The sequence below is a fragment of the Vipera berus genome (genome assembly GCF_964194415.1).
Source record: "Vipera berus genome assembly, chromosome: 6".
Taxonomy (NCBI): domain Eukaryota; kingdom Metazoa; phylum Chordata; class Lepidosauria; order Squamata; family Viperidae; genus Vipera; species Vipera berus.
The window spans coordinates 60,540,824-60,560,076 of record NC_138208.1 but is presented as its reverse complement, the minus strand read 5'-3'; the positions used below and the strand labels follow the sequence as shown (position 1 = coordinate 60,560,076).

The 19,253-nt window shown below is 36.9% G+C and overlaps 1 protein-coding gene across 3 annotated transcripts; it reads right to left on the bottom strand.

Moving 5' to 3' along the window:
• Positions 1 to 269: 269 nt before the first annotated feature.
• TNFRSF13C (TNF receptor superfamily member 13C) lies at positions 270 to 18,650 on the bottom strand. 3 transcript variants are annotated; one of them, XM_081330334.1, is made up of 6 exons: positions 18,595 to 18,650; positions 16,927 to 17,042; positions 12,213 to 12,404; positions 8,580 to 8,695; positions 4,375 to 4,566; positions 270 to 2,024 (listed from the first exon to the last, which is right to left on the bottom strand). In XM_081330334.1, exons 3-6 carry the CDS (start codon positions 12,275 to 12,277, stop codon positions 1,708 to 1,710), a joined length of 690 nt encoding a protein of 229 aa, XP_081186460.1. In that variant the 5' UTR covers positions 12,278 to 12,404; positions 16,927 to 17,042; positions 18,595 to 18,650; the 3' UTR covers positions 270 to 1,707. The 3 variants fall into 3 exon arrangements, with proteins under 3 accessions (XP_081186460.1, XP_081186461.1, XP_081186462.1); XM_081330335.1 differs by lacking the exon at positions 18,595 to 18,650 and having other exon boundaries at positions 16,927 to 17,143; XM_081330336.1 differs by lacking the exons at positions 12,213 to 12,404; positions 16,927 to 17,042; positions 18,595 to 18,650 and adding an exon at positions 10,248 to 10,303.
• Between the last annotated feature and the right edge of the window lie 603 nt (positions 18,651 to 19,253).

Here is a 19,253-nt window from a genome sequence, read left to right as displayed (position 1 = left end):
AAGCAAACTGTTAAGTATAAGGATTACTAGGTATGCATCAGAAGCCCCAAGGAATATGTTATGGCCACCTAGATACTTTAACAATCTTTTATCTGCACAGCACTTTTCATTTGGACTATTGCTGTCTATTTTTTGTTTCCCCCCCCCCCCGAGATTCCTTTAGAGATGGGAAGAGAATTATTAAGAGAGATAAGAAAATATATGTGATAATGGACACCTAAGAAGCTGATCCTGGCTGATTTGGTCAGAGTTGTACGAGATTATTAAAGACAAGTTAAAAGTAAGTTTATTCTTTTTTTTTGCATATCTTGTAATAAACTTCCCCTTTGGGGCTACCATGTTTTCTCATGGGATATGTACTTATACATATTTTAAGAAGTACAATGCAACTCTCTCCTGTATCTGATCACATCATCTGCTTCCTGTTAAATTTTGCTGTGAACAACAAAATTTTTACTTGGTAAAATAAAACAGCTTTGCATTGCAGATACAATTATAAACCATTGATCCTGATGGCTCCAATTCCTGGTGATCAAGCCTAATGATTTTTATCCCCATTCTCTATCATGTGGTTCCTTAAAGACCGGGTTATTTTCCCAAGTCATAGGTAAGGGTGGCGTGAAGCCCCTTGTTAGATGCGTTCTTGAATTTGTGTTGTATCGAGCAATCAGATCCCATCTTGTTTATTTGCTTTCTACAGTATTATATTTTTATTGTTCACTATGTTGCAAGCTGCTCAGAGATGGTTTAGATCTTGATTTAAAATATACAATTCTTATCAACAATTCCATGAACAGCAAAATCCAAAATATATTGAAAATTATAGGTCATCTATCTATTGGTTAACATTACATTACTATTTAGTTTATTACAACATGAGGATAACCTTAGAATAGTTTAAAAACATAATTGCAATGAAATATAATGGTTTAGGAAGGAGTTTAAAAAGCTTACCCTGACCATTTTATCCAGTGCTTAAGAACAAGTTTACTTATCACTTGTCATTAACATTGTTGGTTTTGTCCCTTTGAGTCAGTTTTGACTCTTGGTGACTGCCTAGAAGATTAATCTCTACAATTTTCTTGGTAGAATTTTTCAGAAGTGGTTTGCCATTGCCTTCTTCCCCAGGGATGAGAGTGAGTGACTGACCCAAGGTCAACCAACTGGCTTTGTTCCAAAGGGAGGGGTAGAACTCATAGTCTCTCTGTTTCTAGCCTGATGCCTTTACTACATCAAACTGGCTCTCTCATTAACATTGTTACTTTACATCTAAAAAAGTGCAATAGCTTAATTTTGTTTCTTTGTAATTAAAATTGTTTCCCTTACACTCTTACTCTATTTTCTTATTTCATGTATAAGTTTTGTTCTTAACTATAACACATATAGTAACTTACAAGAATCTTACTGGGTGAGTTTCAGGATGCAGAAATTAAGGCAAGATTATTTTACTCCCTTGAATATGTTTTTTTTCTAAGATTCTCTGATCTTGATGAACTGGGTGTGCTATGTCCTCTCATTTCACCATAGTTATAGCTGCGCATTTTGGAAGCTGAAAAGATGACTTCATTAAAAAATAAAGCTTGTTATTTTCCGAACTATAGTTACAATAAAAAAACTACAACAAGGTGAAATGTCCTGCCTCCAATAATGAGTCATATAAAGTTTGAGAGATTGCATTTGCTAGTCTAAGCTCTTTTAAAGGAATTATTATGGCAGCTCCTTACTGAGGATGTTCTCTTGAATTGTCTTTGTAGTCACCAGCATAGTTGCTCCAAGTTCAGTTGCTGGCAGTGGAAATGAGGAGTTGCATTTTTCATCAGGGGGACACAAGGAAATCACTTCAACCTCCTGACTTCTTGTGCAAGCAACACACGGCATATTCTCCTTTAAGACATCATCATGGGCGATCATAGTAACACCATTTAAATGTGGGCATCGAAGCTGTCCAAGATCATTGTCTCCTGGTCCGCAGTCATGGTTTGTTTGAGCTTCATTGGCCAAAAAACAAGTGCACTTGCCATTTTCTAATAATAATAAAAATAATAATAAAGAAAAATCAAAACTGCTAGAAAACTGAAATTCTTTTTAAAAAACTGAAAAAATAATCATGATAGCACAAGAATAGCTATGCAAATAAACTTAAAACTAAAACTAAGATATTTCAGATGATAACAAATGCAGATTTATGTAAAATATTTTAGAATTTAAAATATTTTTATTGGCCAAGTCTGATTGGACATACAAAGAATTTGCCTCCAAATCATAACTCATAAACCATAGGATACAATCATAAATCGTAAGATACAAAAAACAATGTGATAAATCATAATACTAATAGGAGAAAGTAATAGGAAAGATGAGAAGGATAATAGTAATACAGCCCTATTGCATGGGTAAATATCTTTAGGCATGACAGTGGTGTAAGAATTAGGTGTTTAGCATAGTGATGGCATTTGTGTCTAGTTGTTTTGGCATGCAATGCTCTATAGTGACATCCTGAGGGGAGGAGTTGAAACAGTTATGTCCAGGATGTGAGGAGTCTGTAGATATTTTCTCAGCCCTCCTTCTGACTCATGCAGTATACAGGGCTTCAATGGACGGCAGACTGGTTGCAATTATTTTTCTGCAGTCCTAACTATCCGTTGAAGTGTGTACCTGTCCTGTTTGGTTGCTGTACCTAACCAGACAGTTATAGAAGTACAAATGACAGACTCAATAATTCTTCTGTAGAACTGTATAGGCAGCTCAAAGATTGGAGATGAAACTGTTGATTACCTTATTACTGACTATAGTAAACTGGTCCATCTGAGTTTCAGCAATAACATGTTAGAATTGTTATTGGAATTCATGTAAATTACATGCTTGAAAAAGTCTTAGAAAAATGAGATCAGGATTATGTGACATTTTATACCAGGATTATATTACTAAAAAAAATGTGGTTCATAGATGTAGAAATGTAGAAGATAGTAGCATTGATGAAAAACAAATACAAAAAGTAACAAAATAATAATAACAATAACAATAATAATAATTCAAAATTGAGAAGACAGCAACAGACAGTAAGTGCCACCTATGCAAAGAAGCTGAAGAAACAGTGGACTACCTGGTAAGCTGCTGCAAGAAGTTCGCACAGACTGACTACAAGCAGCAGCATGACAAAGTAACAACAATGGTGCATTGGAAGATCTGCCAGAAATATCATTTGCCTGTAAGCAAGAACTGGTGGGATCATAAAATAGAGAAAGTCATAGAAAATGATAAAGTTAAACTGTTCTGGGACTTCAGAATTCAAACAGACAAGCACCTGCAACGTAACACCCCAGACTTAACAATTGTCGATAAGAAAGACAAAAAAGTCTGGACAGTGGACTTGGCAGTGCCTGGAGACAGCAGAATAGATGAGAAAGAACTGGAGGAGATAACAAAATACAAAGACCTACAAATAGAAATAGAAAGATTGTGGCAAAGGCAAGCAAGGGTAGTACCAATAGTAAGAGGCATCTTGGGTGCAATCCCAAAGCAACTGGAGCACCACTTGAACACCATTGGCATTGGGAAATTCGCCATTAGTCAATTGCAAAAGGCAGCCTTACTAGGAACTGCTTCCATCCTGCGATGATATCTGTAATACCATCAAACATCCACATCTGCCTATCCCAGGTCCTTGGTAAGGACTCGATAGGCAGACAAAAATGCCAAATCCAGTCTGAACATCTGGCTGACTGTGCGATGATCAATAATAATAATAATAATAATAATAATAATAATAATAATAATAATAATAATAATAATAATAATAATAATAATAAGAAGAAGAAGAAGAAGAAGAAGAAGAAGAAGAAGAAGAAGAAGAAGTTGGAAGGGACCTTGGAGGTCATCTAGTCCAACCCCCTGCTCAGGCAGGAAACCTTATACCATTTCAGATAAATGGCTGTCCAGTCTCTTCTTAAAAATTCCCACTGTTGGAGCATTCACCGCTTCTGGAGGCAGGTTGTTCCACTGATTAATTGTTCTAACTGTCAGAAAATTTCTCCTTAGTTCTAGGTTGCTTCTCTCTTTGGTTAGTTTACATCCGATGCTTCTTGTCCTGCCTTCAGGTGCTTTGGAGAATAGCTTGACTCCCTCTTCCTTGTGGCAACCCCTGAGATATTGGAACACTGCTATCATGTCACCCCTCGTCCTTCTCTTCATTGCTCAGTTTTGTCTAAGACTAGACTAGATCAACTTTTCTCAACGTGGTGTATTTAAACTGTGATAGACTGCAGTTTCTATGATCCAACCAATCTTGAATACACTGTATTTGGTTGGAAAGAGTTAGACTAAATGAAATCAAGTGGATTAAAACCTATTACCTGAAGTGTTGTTAATACGTACCTTGGGAATTCTCCTTTCCAGTTTTTCTCCTTCTCTTCCATCTTTGTTTCAGGAATACAAGCCATAATATTGCCATGATGATTACTAGCCCCCAAAAAGCACAGAAAGCAAATATTAAAGCTGAACAATTTTGGTTTCCAGTATGAAATTGCACTGGTTGGGTTGTAGTGGAGGTTGTTCCAAGTATAGTAGCTGTGAAGGGAAACAACAGTTCTAAGTGGGTCATCTTAACAGAGATGCTTCTTCTTTCAAAGTGAAGTGAAGGGTTCTATTTTGGTTCGTGGCACACCAAATTCAGTAAAAGGAACAATGAAGTAAGAAGTGTGCTATTGATTCGATTGTGCTATCAAAACAGTATCAAAATGTTTCATATCTCCCCTCTGTTAAAGCATGAAACCTCAACAATATACAGTAAATACTTTTCCATGTGCAGCAGATACAGTCCTTTAAAGACAAAAATCATGGAATGGCTATAAAGGTGTCCTGGAAACAATGTGATGGAAAGTTAAGTCTGTTGTTCTCTATATCCTTGCTCCCTGTTTCCCCATCTGCTCATCTTTTATTAACCTATCTCTGTATTCTCATTTTTATTGTTTATTCTATTGTTCCATTATTTTGCTACTGTTATGTTTATATTTTTTATTTCTCTCTTTTTATTGTTGTAAGCTGCCTAAAGTAGCCCCACAGCATGATTTAAGCAGCAAACAAATTTAACAAATAAATACCCAAATCAAGGATTCTCTACTTGTTTCCATGGATTTATCACTTTCAAGGGTTATTAGGAACAAGACAACCTATGACCCATAACAGAGATATTTCCTTACCTAAACAGAGCAACAGAATGACTGCAGGCAGGCAAAAGAGCATTGGGAGTGGGAGCGACCTTTGAGTTCCTGTTGGCTTCCCCATTGACTTTCCTTGTGGGAAACTGGCAGGCAGCATTGGAAATTATAATCATGTGACCATGGCATCATGATGGCGTAGCAGTGCAGAAGCACTGAAGCAGGCACAACTTTGCCAAATGTCAATCTCATTGGGACTGACTTTGGATACATATTTTAAGTTAGCCCTTTTGAGATACATTGATTTAAAAATTATTGCCTTATGATGCACTGTTTTTCCCATTTGAAAATTACAAACAGAGAGTTTTAGTAGTGTATAAATCAGGAAAAGAAGATGCAGAAAGACAAATCATTGGCTATGGTTTACTTCCAGATAGAAATAAACTTATCAGCAAAAGTGAACAAGGCTAGTGATTCATCCCAGAAAGTCTATTTTAGTTAATATATCATGCTCTAGATTCACATTTCAGCTGCTTCAGAGAAGGACATTCACAATCTGTTTTTGTGTTACTTAAATATACAATAGATTAGAATAAATAATAAATAATTAAATAAGCTCACCATTTTAAGATTAAATATGCAGGTAGCTGCAAAGAGCCATCTGGTATGTTTTTGTTGCAGCTAGCAAATCTTACAATTGTACTCATAATGTTTTGAACTCAGGCTGTAAGCCCTCAAATTTGCTATGTCTAGAAAGAAGACTGGAAATAATTATCTAAATAGTTAAATACAACGATTTGCTTGATAGAACAACTAATTTCCCACTTGTACAGGAATTATGTCTGATGAAAAGCAAATCCTTGGTTTTAGAACACTTTATTCTCAGCTCTTCTATCTGGCAGAAATTAACCAATGCCCAACACCCACGCACTCATAAAACTTAAATGGAGGTTTAATTACACCTTCATGGACACTATCTTGATATTGCTTAACCACACACCGCCTATTCCATCTAAAGGATAAGACTCCAAAAGCAGCTTCAAAGACTAAGCATACTGACTGCAAAACATCTCACCCTCTGCATCTCACTGTTTGAGAGTTGCATTACAACCTTCATACCAGTTTGTATGGGGAAAAACAAAACATTCCAACGGATAATCCTTACCCATCCATAGGGCTGGATATTCTGTATCTGGACTACAAAGAAGACTGATCTAAATCATGAAATAAGGCTTTGTTTTGTTCCAAGTTTAAGACTGTTTGTAAACTCCGTGATTAGTATATGGTACAATGTGTTGGGTGAACCTGACTAACTTATTGAAACACGGTACAATTGACTGTTTTAAGATTTTAATTGGAAGTGATGGGTTTTGGATGAAGAATGAGATGACAGAAATGGGAGAAAGAAAGAAAGGGGGCATTTTGTTTTAAAGAGATAAAATACTAAAAAGGGCTGTGTATAGAATATATGTACAAAAAGTTCTAAATCAGAAGACAGTTAAAATAGATATATTTGCATATTTTCTTCCTCTTTATTGAAGAAAAAAGAACCAAAAGGATGCTAACATTCTGCTCTGTTGGTATGAGCTGCTTACTAAAATTTCACTTGAGTGTTCATTACAAATACTTGCATACATATCTTCACTAATGAAAGAGAGGTAAACTAACTTAGCTAAAAATGAAAGAGGAAGTTGTCACCTTGATTAATTTTGCACTAAACTGACTGCTTTGACTAAAGAAAAAAAGCACAATTACTTTTGTTTCTATTTGGAAACTGCTTCTGGACTTTGTGCTTGAGGCAGAAAAAATAAAAACTGATTTTGGATTTTACCAGTTAGATAGGTTTGCTGTTATAGAAATGACTAGTTTATAGTATTATGTAAAAGTAAAAAAGTTGAGGTTTGATGTTATTATCATATTCTATTGCACTAAAAGGAGCCAAAAGTCAACGCCTTTTCTTTCTTTTTCCCCTTTTTCCTTCACTTTTCCCTTCCTTTTTTCCTCCCCTATCTTTCCTACTATTTCCTTTTGTATTTTTCTATTTTCTATTATAAATTAATAATAAAAATATATAAAAAAGAAAAAAATAGTTTACCCTTCTTTTATTAGTGAAAATAGGTATGCAAGTATTTTTTTCTTTTTTATATATTTCTTTTTTATTATTTATAATAACTTTGCTAAAAATGAAAAAAGAAGGTTTCACCTTGATGAATTTTGCACTATTCTAATAAAACAGCAAGCAGATACTGCAGACCTGAAGTCTGCTTGCCATTGCTTATAGATTCTTTTATTGGAGTTACATAACATGTTTAAGCCCAATCCCAGATTAACCAGAAATTTCTCCAATCATCTTTGCATTCCCCCACAAGATAAACCATGTTATGATTTCATACTATGGCCTAATTCAGGGCTTTTTGACCTTTCTACCCATTGTACCACTTTTAGGATATGGCAACATCCAAGTACCACCAGTCACCTAGCAAGGTGTCAAAAACTTGATAACCCCCCCCCCAAAAAAGTGATGAAGTACAGGTAGTCCTCGACTTACAATAGTTCACTTAGTGACTGTTTGAAGTTATGATGGCCCTGAAAAAAGTGCCCCCCAAGCCACAGCCGAGCAAGACACCTGCCTGCCTGCCCGGCAGCGCTCTTCCTCCTGTCCGAGGTTTTCGTTGTTGTGAGCATTTCTGTTGAGCGGGGGTGGGGTGGTGTTTGGTTTTTATCCCCCCCCAATCTGCTGGGTGGTTGTAGCAGGTTTTGGTCACTTCACATGACCCTGGGACAGAAGAAGCGCCAATCAGCTGGAATGTTGCAGCATCTCTAGGGTCTTGTGATTTACGTTCAGATGCTTGGCAACTGATTCATATTTATGATGAGAACAAATAAGTTTGAAATAGCTATATCAGTCTCCCTTTAATTCTTTGTTAGCAATCCAAAAAATTTACACACACACACACACACACACACGTGTGTGTGTGTGTGTGTGTATGTATGTATATGTATGTATGTATATGTACAGTATATATATGTATATCTCCTTTTGTTCTCTTTTCCCAGCCCTTTCACAGTTTCACTTTTTATGGATTGTTTTACCCTGACATTTTTACCAAAATTTTTAATTTCTTTTTCCCCCAAAATATTTTCAGTGTTTGTGAACTAATAAGAAGTTCAATTGTTCAAATACTTGTCTATTTTGCAAATGAATTTATAATTAACAGACTAATAAGAAGAGAATTGCCTTCTTAAGCACAGAACAGAGCCCTGCACCTAAGAAGGCAATTTAACATGCATTGTTCTTTTTACATGCATTTTTCTCTACTCCTGGATTCTCTTCTGGCTTTTACAGAGACCATTTCCAGCCTACCTCCAGACCCTTATTTCCACTCCACCCTTTTATGCCTGGGATTTTTATATTTTCCTTACTTGTCACTTTCCTGGGGCCTCTTTGCATGTGTTTACAGCTGTAGCATCGATGGATCAGCCGGTCGTAGCAGAAGCTGGGATGATGGCAGGTTGTGTTGGGATGGTCCATCAGAGGCCTGGATGAGAACAGACAGTGTCAAAACTGTTTCTGTTCTTCATTACAATTATCAAAAGGAAGAGATACAGTCAAGGTTTAACCAGAGAAGAGATTATTCAAATGTGGCCTCAATGAGAAATCAGTGAACTGTGAAGCTCAGTAGCTTTTTTTAGTGCTAAGTACTACCATCTTCATTAATGTCATGTATATCCCAGAGCTCATTGCTCTGAGCAAATCATTTTCTGTGGTGTCCCCAAGATATCCCAGGAAGCAGTAGAAACATCTGAACATCCTGGGAAGAGTAGCAGCATTCCCGCTGCCTCACTAAAATTCCTGTTTAATTTTCGGATGGTCCATGAATAATATGGTTTTCCCTACAGAATGTAGCCCATTGTATAAAGATGGGAAACAAACAAGTAGAAATGGCTACAATATTCCTTTTGAATAAATAGCTTCAAGTTAAGAGACAAAGGCTCCTGCTGGATGTGTATTTCAGAATACTAATAACAGCCCAGCTTTGGTTTCTTGCTGTTCCAGATTATGAAGCCAATCTGATTGGCTACCATCTATCACCCCTCTAGCCATCTTTTAATGTATGCAACACACTTCTGTTAACTCTATTTTCCTACTGTACATTATTTATATAGTTTCATCTACACACATAATTTTACAGCTAAAGACAAGATTCTACTTATATTTTAAAAGAGGCCAAAACAATCAAGAGAAAAAAGAGAAATGGCACAATGGGGGGAAAGTGTTTAATTATTTCAATTATATGTAGCTTTTATTACAAGAGTGGATGCTAAGGCAGTGTTTTGGCCTAGGCCATTTTAATGATTGCTATAGTTGAGGCAATGCTTTTCACTATAGAACATGCTAGTCCTTAGCTATTATGCTCCTAAAGCATTTGCTGTTTGGAAGGGCATAATAAGTCAGATCAGCTGGCAGTGCCATCCTATAATAATCAACTTCTCTTTTCTTTTCTTTTCTTTTTTCTTTTCCTTTTCACTTTCCACATGCGTGGGCCATGGGAGTACAGATGATTTTGTATGTGTTGCCTGAAGTGGCTCCTAGTTTTATACATGATTAAAAAACAAAACACCTGGGGTTAGGGAAGAGGGTAAGGAGGGGTGATATGAGATACTTTGAGCAGGGACAAATGAGTTTCTGTTATTACATATCTTGCTTTTCAAGAGCCACTATTTCCAGTCCAGCTGTTTGTTCTGAATAAATATGGTCCTTCTACAAACAATTGGAAAATAGCAGCAGAAAGTTTACATTGTAGTTGTTGTTCCACTATTTTTCCAAGAGAAGTCAGAATACTACAGTTTCTTTAAATTATTGCTTTGCATTATTAGTGAAATAAAGAGAAGGTATACAAATAGTCCACATTTAGCAACCACTCACAGTTATGGCACTAATGAAAAAAAACTATAACCAATCCTCTGTTAAAGATTTTGTAGCTTTCCAGCGCAAAAATAAGCCCCCAAAATAAGCACACATTCAAAATGAGCAGGAGGCATAGTTTAGAAAAACTTTATCTATAATATATATATAAAGACGATACATACAGTTTCATTCAGCTCTGGGGAACATCAACAACTCTTAATGTGGAGATCAGAAAAAGACATAGAAAAGACTAACACACGCCCAGACCTAGGCTGGATCACATGCCTTACACAGCCAATACTGTGTCTTAATCAAAAACAGTTCTCATTGGCTGGTTTGTTGCTATGGCTATTCTAGTTCATAAAATTTCTTGCACAATGACACTCCTCCATAATTTATGACTGGAATAGACATAAAACCAAATAATTTAATACTCTTCCCATGGTGTACTCCACCCAATGGCTTGGTCATTACATCTGCCAGATTGTCATCTGAAGAACAATGAAGCAAGTGAATTAGTTCACTTTTGATGGCTTCTCTGACATTACAATACTTAATGTCCACATGCTTGTGTTTGGAACGTGGCTCAATATCCCAAAACAAACAAACTCACTTGGAATTCCAGCAACAAAGTTTTATTTAAAAAGAAGCGTTTGCAAAGGCTTGGTGAGCTGAAACCCACATAGGAGTTCAGTCACACCTTACAGAGCTGTTTGACACATTTTTATATCCTATCCCCGACGTAGATTCCACCTCCCCTATCGCACTCAACGCCCCTTCCCTAATCATCCGATAAACTATCCGGACCACCTAAAACCACTGTCCCTCCCATGTTCCAGGAAGCCCCTTTGTACACATCCTATCACCATCTAATTTTCTGTTAACAAAGTAACAACAATGGTGCATTGGAAGATCTGCCAGAAATATCATTTGCCTGTAAGCAAGAACTGGTGGGATCATAAAATAGAGAAAGTCATAGAAAATGATAAAGTTAAACTGTTCTGGGACTTCAGAATTCAAACAGACAAGCACCTGCAACGTAACACCCCAGACTTAACAATTGTCGATAAGAAAGACAAAAAAGTCTGGACAGTGGACTTGGCAGTGCCTGGAGACAGCAGAATAGATGAGAAAGAACTGGAGAAGATAACAAAATACAAAGACCTACAAATAGAAATAGAAAGATTGTGGCAAAGGCAAGCAAGGGTAGTACCAATAGTAATAGGCATCTTGGGTGCAATCCCAAAACAACTGGAGCACCACTTGAACACCATTGGCATTGGGAAATTCGCCATTAGTCAATTGCAAAAGGCAGCCTTACTAGGAACTGCTTCCATCCTGCGATGATATCTGTAATACCATCAAACATCCACATCTGCCTATCCCAGGTCCTTGGTAAGGACTCAATAGGCAGACAAAAATGCCAAATCCAGTCTGAACATCTGGCTGACTGTGCGATGATTAATAATAATAATAATAATAATAATAATAATAATAATAATAATAATAATAATAATAATAATAACAAGAAAAAGAAGAAGAAGAAGAAGAAGAAGAAGAAGAAGAAGAAGAAGAAGAAGAAGAAGAAGAAGAAGAAGAAGAAGAAGAAGAAGAAGAAGAAGAAGTAGTTGGAAGGGACCTTGGAGGTCATCTAGTCCAACCCCCTGCTCAGGCAGGAAACCTTATACCATTTCAGATAAATGGCTGTCCAGTCTCTTCTTAAAAATTCCCACTGTTGGAGCATTCACCGCTTCTGGAGGCAGGTTGTTCCACTGATTAATTGTTCTAACTGTCAGAAAATTTCTCCTTAGTTCTAGGTTGCTTCTCTCTTTGGTTAGTTTACATCCGATGCTTCTTGTCCTGCCTTCAGGTGCTTTGGAGAATAGCTTGACTCCCTCTTCCTTGTGGCAACCCCTGAGATATTGGAACACTGCTATCATGTCACCCCTCGTCCTTCTCTTCATTGCTCAGTTTTGTCTAAGACTAGACTAGATCAACTTTTCTCAACGTGGTGTATTTAAACTGTGATAGACTGCAGTTTCTATGATCCAACCAATCTTGAATACACTGTATTTGGTTGGAAAGAGTTAGACTAAATGAAATCAAGTGGATTAAAACCTATTACCTGAAGTGTTGTTAATACGTACCTTGGGAATTCTCCTTTCCAGTTTTTCTCCTTCTCTTCCATCTTTGTTTCAGGAATACAAGCCATAATATTGCCATGATGATTACTAGCCCCCAAAAAGCACAGAAAGCAAATATTAAAGCTGAACAATTTTGGTTTCCAGTATGAAATTGCACTGGTTGGGTTGTAGTGGAGGTTGTTCCAAGTATAGTAGCTGTGGAGGGAAACAACAGTTCTAAGTGGGTCATCTTAACAGAGATACTTCTTCTTTCAAAGTGAAGTGAAGGGTTCTATTTTGGTTCGTGGCACACCAAATTCAGTAAAAGGAACAATGAAGTAAGAAGTGTGCTATTGATTCGATTGTGCTATCAAAACAGAATCAAAATGTTTCATATCTCCCCTCTGTTAAAGCATGAAATCTCAACAATATACGGTAAATACTTTTCCATGTGCAGCAGATACAGTCCTTTAAAGACAAAAATCATGGAATGGCTATAAAGGTGTCCTGGAAACAATGTGATGGAAAGTTAAGTCTGTTGTTCTCTATATCCTTGCTCCCTGTTTCCCCATCTGCTCATCTTTTATTCCCCTATCTCTGTATTCTCATTTTTATTGTTTATTCTATTGTTCCATTATTTTGCTACTGTTATGTTTATATTTTTTATTTCTCTCTTTTTATTGTTGTAAGCTGCCTAAAGTAGCCCCACAGCATGATTTAAGCAGCAAACAAATTTAACAAATAAATACCCAAATCAAGGATTCTCTACTTGTTTCCATGGATTTATCACTTTCAAGGGTTATTAGGAACAAGACAACCTATGACCCATAACAGAGATATTTCCTTACCTAAACAGAGCAACAGAATGACTGCAGGCAGGCAAAAGAGCATTGGGAGTGGGAGCGACCTTTGAGTTCCTGTTGGCTTCCCCATTGACTTTCCTTGTGGGAAACTGGCAGGCAGCATTGGAAATTATAATCATGTGACCATGGCATCATGATGGCGTAGCAGTGCAGAAGCACTGAAGCAGGCACAACTTTGCCAAATGTCAATCTCATTGGGACTGACTTTGGATACATATTTTAAGTTAGCCCTTTTGAGATACATTGATTTAAAAATTATTGCCTTATGATGCACTGTTTCTCCCATTTGATAATTACAAACAGAGAGTTTTAGTAGTGTATAAATCAGGAAAAGAAGATGCAGAAAGACAAATCATTGGCTATGGTTTACTTCCAGATAGAAATAAACTTATCAGCAAAAGTGAACAAGGCTAGTGATTCATCCCAGAAAGTCTATTTTAGTTAATATATCATGCTCTAGATTCACATTTCAGCTGCTTCAGAGAAGGACATTCACAATCTGTTTTTGTGTTACTTAAATATACAATAGATTAGAATAAATAATAAATAATTAAATAAGCTCACCATTTTAAGATTAAATATGCAGGTAGCTGCAAAGAGCCATCTGGTATGTTTTTGTTGCAGCTAGCAAATCTTACAATTGTACTCATAATGTTTTGAACTCAGGCTGTAAGCCCTCAAATTTGCTATGTCTAGAAAGAAGACTGAAAATAATTATCTAAATAGTTAAATACAACGATTTGCTTGATAGAACAACTAATTTTCCACTTGTACAGGAATTATGTCTGATGAAAAGCAAATCCTTGGTTTTAGAACACTTTATTCTCAGCTCTTCTATCTGGCAGAAATTAACCAATGCCCAACACCCACGCACTCATAAAACTTAAATGGAGGTTTAATTACACCTTCATGGACACTATCTTGATATTGCTTAACCACACACCGCCTATTCCATCTAAAGGATAAGACTCCAAAAGCAGCTTCAAAGACTAAGCATACTGACTGCAAAACATCTCACCCTCTGCATCTCACTGTTTGAGAGTTGCATTACAACCTTCATACCAGTTTGTATGGGGAAAAACAAAACATTCCAACGGATAATCCTTACCCATCCATAGGGCTGGATATTCTGTATCTGGACTACAAAGAAGACTGATCTAAATCATGAAATAAGGCTTTGTTTTGTTCCAAGTTTAAGACTGTTTGTAAACTCCGTGAATAGTATATGGTACAATGTGTTGGGTGAACCTGACTAACTTATTGAAACACGGTACAATTGACTGTTTTAAGATTTTAATTGGAAGTGATGGGTTTTGGATGAAGAATGAGATGACAGAAATGGGAGAAAGAAAGAAAAGGGGGCATTTTGTTTTAAAGAGATAAAAGACTAAAAAGGGCTGTGTATAGAATATATGTACAAAAAGTTCTAAATCAGAAGACAGTTAAAATAGATATATTTGCATATTTTCTTCCTCTTTATTGAAGAAAAAAGAACCAAAAGGATGCTAACATTCTGCTCTGTTGGTATGAGCTGCTTACTAAAATTTCACTTGAGTGTTCATTACAAATACTTGCATACATATCTTCACTAATGAAAGAGAGGTAAACTAACTTAGCTAAAAATGAAAGAGGAAGTTGTCACCTTGATTAATTTTGCACTAAACTGACTGCTTTGACTAAAGAAAAAAAAGCACAATTACTTTTGTTTCTATTTGGAAACTGCTTCTGGACTTTGTGCTTGAGGCAGAAAAAATAAAAACTGATTTTGGATTTTACCAGTTAGATAGGTTTGCTGTTATAGAAATGACTAGTTTATAGTATTATGTAAAAGTAAAAAAAGTTGAGGTTTGATGTTATTATCATATTCTATTGCACTAAAAGGAGCCTTTTCTTTCTTTTTTCCCTTTTTCCTTCACTTTTCCCTTCCTTTTTTCCTCCCCTATCTTTTTTCCTATTTCCTTTTGTATTTTTCTATTTTCTATTATAAATTAATAATAAAAATATATAAAAAAGAAAAAAATAGTTTACCCTTCTTTTATTAGTGAAAATATGTATGCAAGTATTTTTTTCTTTTTTATATATTTCTTTTTAATTATTTATAATAACTTTGCTAAAAATGAAAAAAGAAGGTTTCACCTTGATGAATTTTGCACCACCCCAAATTATTTTCTGCACTCCCAGATAGTAACCATAAACCAAACCTCTAAAATAAAAGCCTATAAATATAGCATGACAGCTAGGGTAAGAGGGAAACACTTTTGCCCTTTTATGTATAGTTAGAAATGGAAGGAAACCCACACATTATAGAAGGGAAGCAGATTTTAAACAAATCTGAAAAAGGATTTGCACTATTCTAATAAAACAGCAAGCAGATACTGCAGACCTGAAGTCTACTTGCCATTGCTTATAGATTCTTTTATTGGAGTTACATAACATGTTTAAGCCCAATCCCAGATTAACCAGAAATTTCTCCAATCATCTTTGCATTCCCCCACAAGATAAACCATGTTATGATTTCATAAAAAGGTAAAGGTAAAGGTTCCCCCGCACATGCGTGCTAGTCGTTTCCGACTCTAGGGGCCGGTGCTCATCTCCGTTTCAAAGCCGAAGAGCCAGCGCTTGTCCGAGGACGTCTCCGTGGTCATGTGGCCGGCATGACTAGACACCAAAGGCGCACGGAACGCTGTTACCTTCCCACTGGAGTGGTCCCTATTTTTCTACTTGCATTTTTACATGCTTTCGAACTGTTAGGTTGGCAGAAGCTGGGACGAGTAACAGGCGCTCACTCTGCTACGCGGCACTCGGGATTCGACCCGCCAAACTGCCGACCTTCTGATCGACAAGCTGATTGTGAATAAGTATAATTTCATACTATGGCCTAATTCAGGGCTTTTTGACCTTTCTACCCATTGTACCACTTTTAGGATATGGCAACATCCAAGTACCACCAGTCACCTAGCAAGGTGTCAAACCCCCCCCCCCCAAAAAGTGATGAAGTACAGGTAGTCCTCGACTTACAACAGTTCACTTAGTGACTGTTTGAAGTTATGATGGCACTGAAAAAAGTGCTCCCCAAGCCACAGCCGAGCAAGACACCTGCCTGCCTGCCCGGCAGCGCTCTTCCTCCTGTCCGAGGTTTTCATTGTTGTGAGCATTTCTGTTGAGGATTGGCAGTGGGGGTGGGGTGGGGTGGTGTTTGGTTTTTATCCCCCCCCCCAATCTGCTGGGTGGTTGTAGCAGGTTTTGGTCACTTCACATGACCCTGGGACAGAAGAAGCGCCAATCAGCTGGAATGTTGCAGCATCTCTAGGGTCTTGTGATTTACGTTCAGATGCTTGGCAACTGATTCATATTTATGATGAGAACAAATAAGTTTGAAATAGCTATATCAGTCTCCCTTTAATTCTTTGTTAGCAATCCAAAAAATTTACACACACACACACACACACATGTGTGTATGTATGTATGTATGTATATGTATGTATGTTTATGTATATATATGTATATCTCCTTTTGTTCTCTTTTCCCAGCCCTTTCACAGTTTCACTTTTTATGGATTGTTTTACCCTGACATTTTTACCAAAATTTTTAATTTTTTCCCCCCAAAATATTTTCAGTGTTTGTGAACTAATAAGAAGTTCAATTGCTCAAATACTTGTCTATTTTGCAAATGAATTTATAATTAACAGTCTAATAAGAAGAGAATTGCCTTCTTAAGCACAGAACAGAGCCCTGCACCTAAGAAGGCAATTTAACATGCATTGTTCTCTACTCCTGGATTCTCTTCTGGCTTTTACAGAGACCATTTCCAGCCTACCTCCAGACCCTTATTTCCACTCCACCCTTTTATGCCTGGGATTTTATATTTTCCTTACTTGTCACTTTCCTGGGGCCTCTTTGCATGTGTTTACAGCTGTAGCATCGATGGATCAGCCGGTCGTAGCAGAAGCTGGGATGATGGCAGGTTGTGTTGGGATGGTCCATCAGAGGCCTGGATGAGAACAGACAGTGTCAAAACTGTTTCTGTTCTTCATTACAATTATCAAAAGGAAGAGATACAGTCAAGGTTTAACCAGAGAAGAGATTATTCAAATGTGGCCTCAATGAGAAATCAGTGAACTGTGAAGCTCAGTAGCTTTTTTTAGTGCTAAGTACTACCATCTTCATTAATGTCATGTATATCCCAGAGCTCATTGCTCTGAGCAAATCATTTTCTGTGGTGTCCCCAAGATATCCCGGGAAGCAGTAGAAACATCTGAACATCCTGGGAAGAATAGCAGCATTCCCGCTGCCTCACTAAAATTCCTGTTTAATTTTCGGATGGTCCATGAATAATATGGTTTACCCTACAGAATGTAGCCCATTGTATAAAGATGGGAAACAAACAAGTAGAAATGGCTACAATATTCCTTTTGAATAAATAGCTTCAAGTTAAGAGACAAAGGCTCCTGCTGGATGTGTATTTCAGAATACTAATAACAGCCCAGCTTTGGTTTCTTGCTGTTCCAGATTATGAAGCCAATCTGATTGGCTACCATCTATCACCCCTCTAGCCATCTTTTAATGTATGCAACACAGTTCTGTTAACTCTATTTTCCTACTGTACATTATTTATATAGTTTCATCTACACACATAATTTTACAGCTAAAGACAAGATTCTACTTATATTTTAAAAGAGGCCAAAACAATCAAGAGAAAAAAGAGAAATGGCACAATGGGGGGAAAGTGTTTAATTATTTCAATTATATGTAGCTTTTATTACAAGAGTGGATGCTAAGGCAGTGTTTTGGCCTAGGCCATTTTAATGATTGCTATAGTTGAGGCAATGCTTTTCACTATAGAACATGCTAGTCCTTAGCTATTATGCTCCTAAAGCATTTGCTGTTTGGAAGGGCATAATAAGTCAGATCAGCTGGCAGTGCCATCCTATAATAATCAACTTCTCTTTTCTTTTCTTTTCTCTTTTCTTTTCCTTTTCACTTTCCACATGCGTGGGCCATGGGAGTACAGATGATTTTGTATGTGTTGCCTGAAGTGGCTCCTAGTTTTATACATGATTAAAAAACAAAACACCTGGGGTTAGGGAAGAGGGTAAGGAGGGGTGATATGAGATACTTTGAGAAGGGACAAATGAGTTTCTGTTATTACATATCTTGCTTTTCAAGAGCCACTATTTCCAGTCCAGCTGTTTGTTCTGAATAAATATGGTCCTTCTACAAACAATTGGAAAATAGCAGCAGAAAGTTTACATTGTAGTTGTTGTTCCACTATTTTTCCAAGAGAAGTCAGAATACTACAGTTTCTTTAAATTATTGCTTTGCATTATTAGTGAAATAAAGAGAAGGTATACAAATAGTCCACATTTAGCAACCACTCACAGTTATGGCACTAATGAAAAAAAACTATAACCAATCCTCTGTTAAAGATTTTGTAGCTTTCCAGCGCAAAAATAAGCCCCCAAAATAAGCACACATTCAAAATGAGCAGGAGGCATAGTTTAGAAAAACTTTATCTATAATATATATATAAAGACGATACATACAGTTTCATTCAGCTCTGGGGAACATCAACAACTCTTAATGTGGAGATCAGAAAAAGACATAGAAAAGACTAACACACGCCCAGACCTAGGCTGGATCACATGCCTTACACAGCCAATACTGTGTCTTAATCAAAAACAGTTCTCATTGGCTGGTTTGTTGCTATGGCTATTCTAGTTCATAAAATTTCTTGCACAATGACACTCCTCCATAATTTATGACTGGAATAGACATAAAACCAAATAATTTAATACTCTTCCCATGGTGTACTCCACCCAATGGCTTGGTCATTACATCTGCCAGATTGTCATCTGAAGAACAATGAAGCAAGTGAATTAGTTCACTTTTGATGGCTTCTCTGACATTACAATACTTAATGTCCACATGCTTGTGTTTGGAACGTGGCTCAATATCCCAAAACAAACAAACTCACTTGGAATTCCAGCAACAAAGTTTTATTTAAAAAGAAGCGTTTGCAAAGGCTTGGTGAGCTGAAACCCACATAGGAGTTCAGTCACACCTTACAGAGCTGTTTGACACATTTTTATATCCTATCCCCGACGTAGATTCCACCTCCCCTATCGCACTCAACGCCCCTTCCCTAATCATCCGATAAACTATCCGGACCACCTAAAACCACTGTCCCTCCCATGTTCCAGGA

Bases quoted from the DNA above. Each gene is read 5' to 3' on its own strand.
- TNFRSF13C (XM_081330334.1), bottom strand. From the start codon at position 12,277: ATGGCTTGTATTCCTGAAACAAAGATGGAAGAGAAGGAGAAAAACTGG. The intron at 4,567-8,579 runs GTAAGGAAAATA...TTCCCTTCACAG, and splicing joins AGGCCCCAGGAAAGTGACAA to CTACTATACTTGGAACAACC. The intron at 2,025-4,374 runs GTACGTATTAAC...TATTATTATTAG, and splicing joins TGGAAAGGAGAATTCCCAAG to AAAATGGCAAGTGCACTTGT.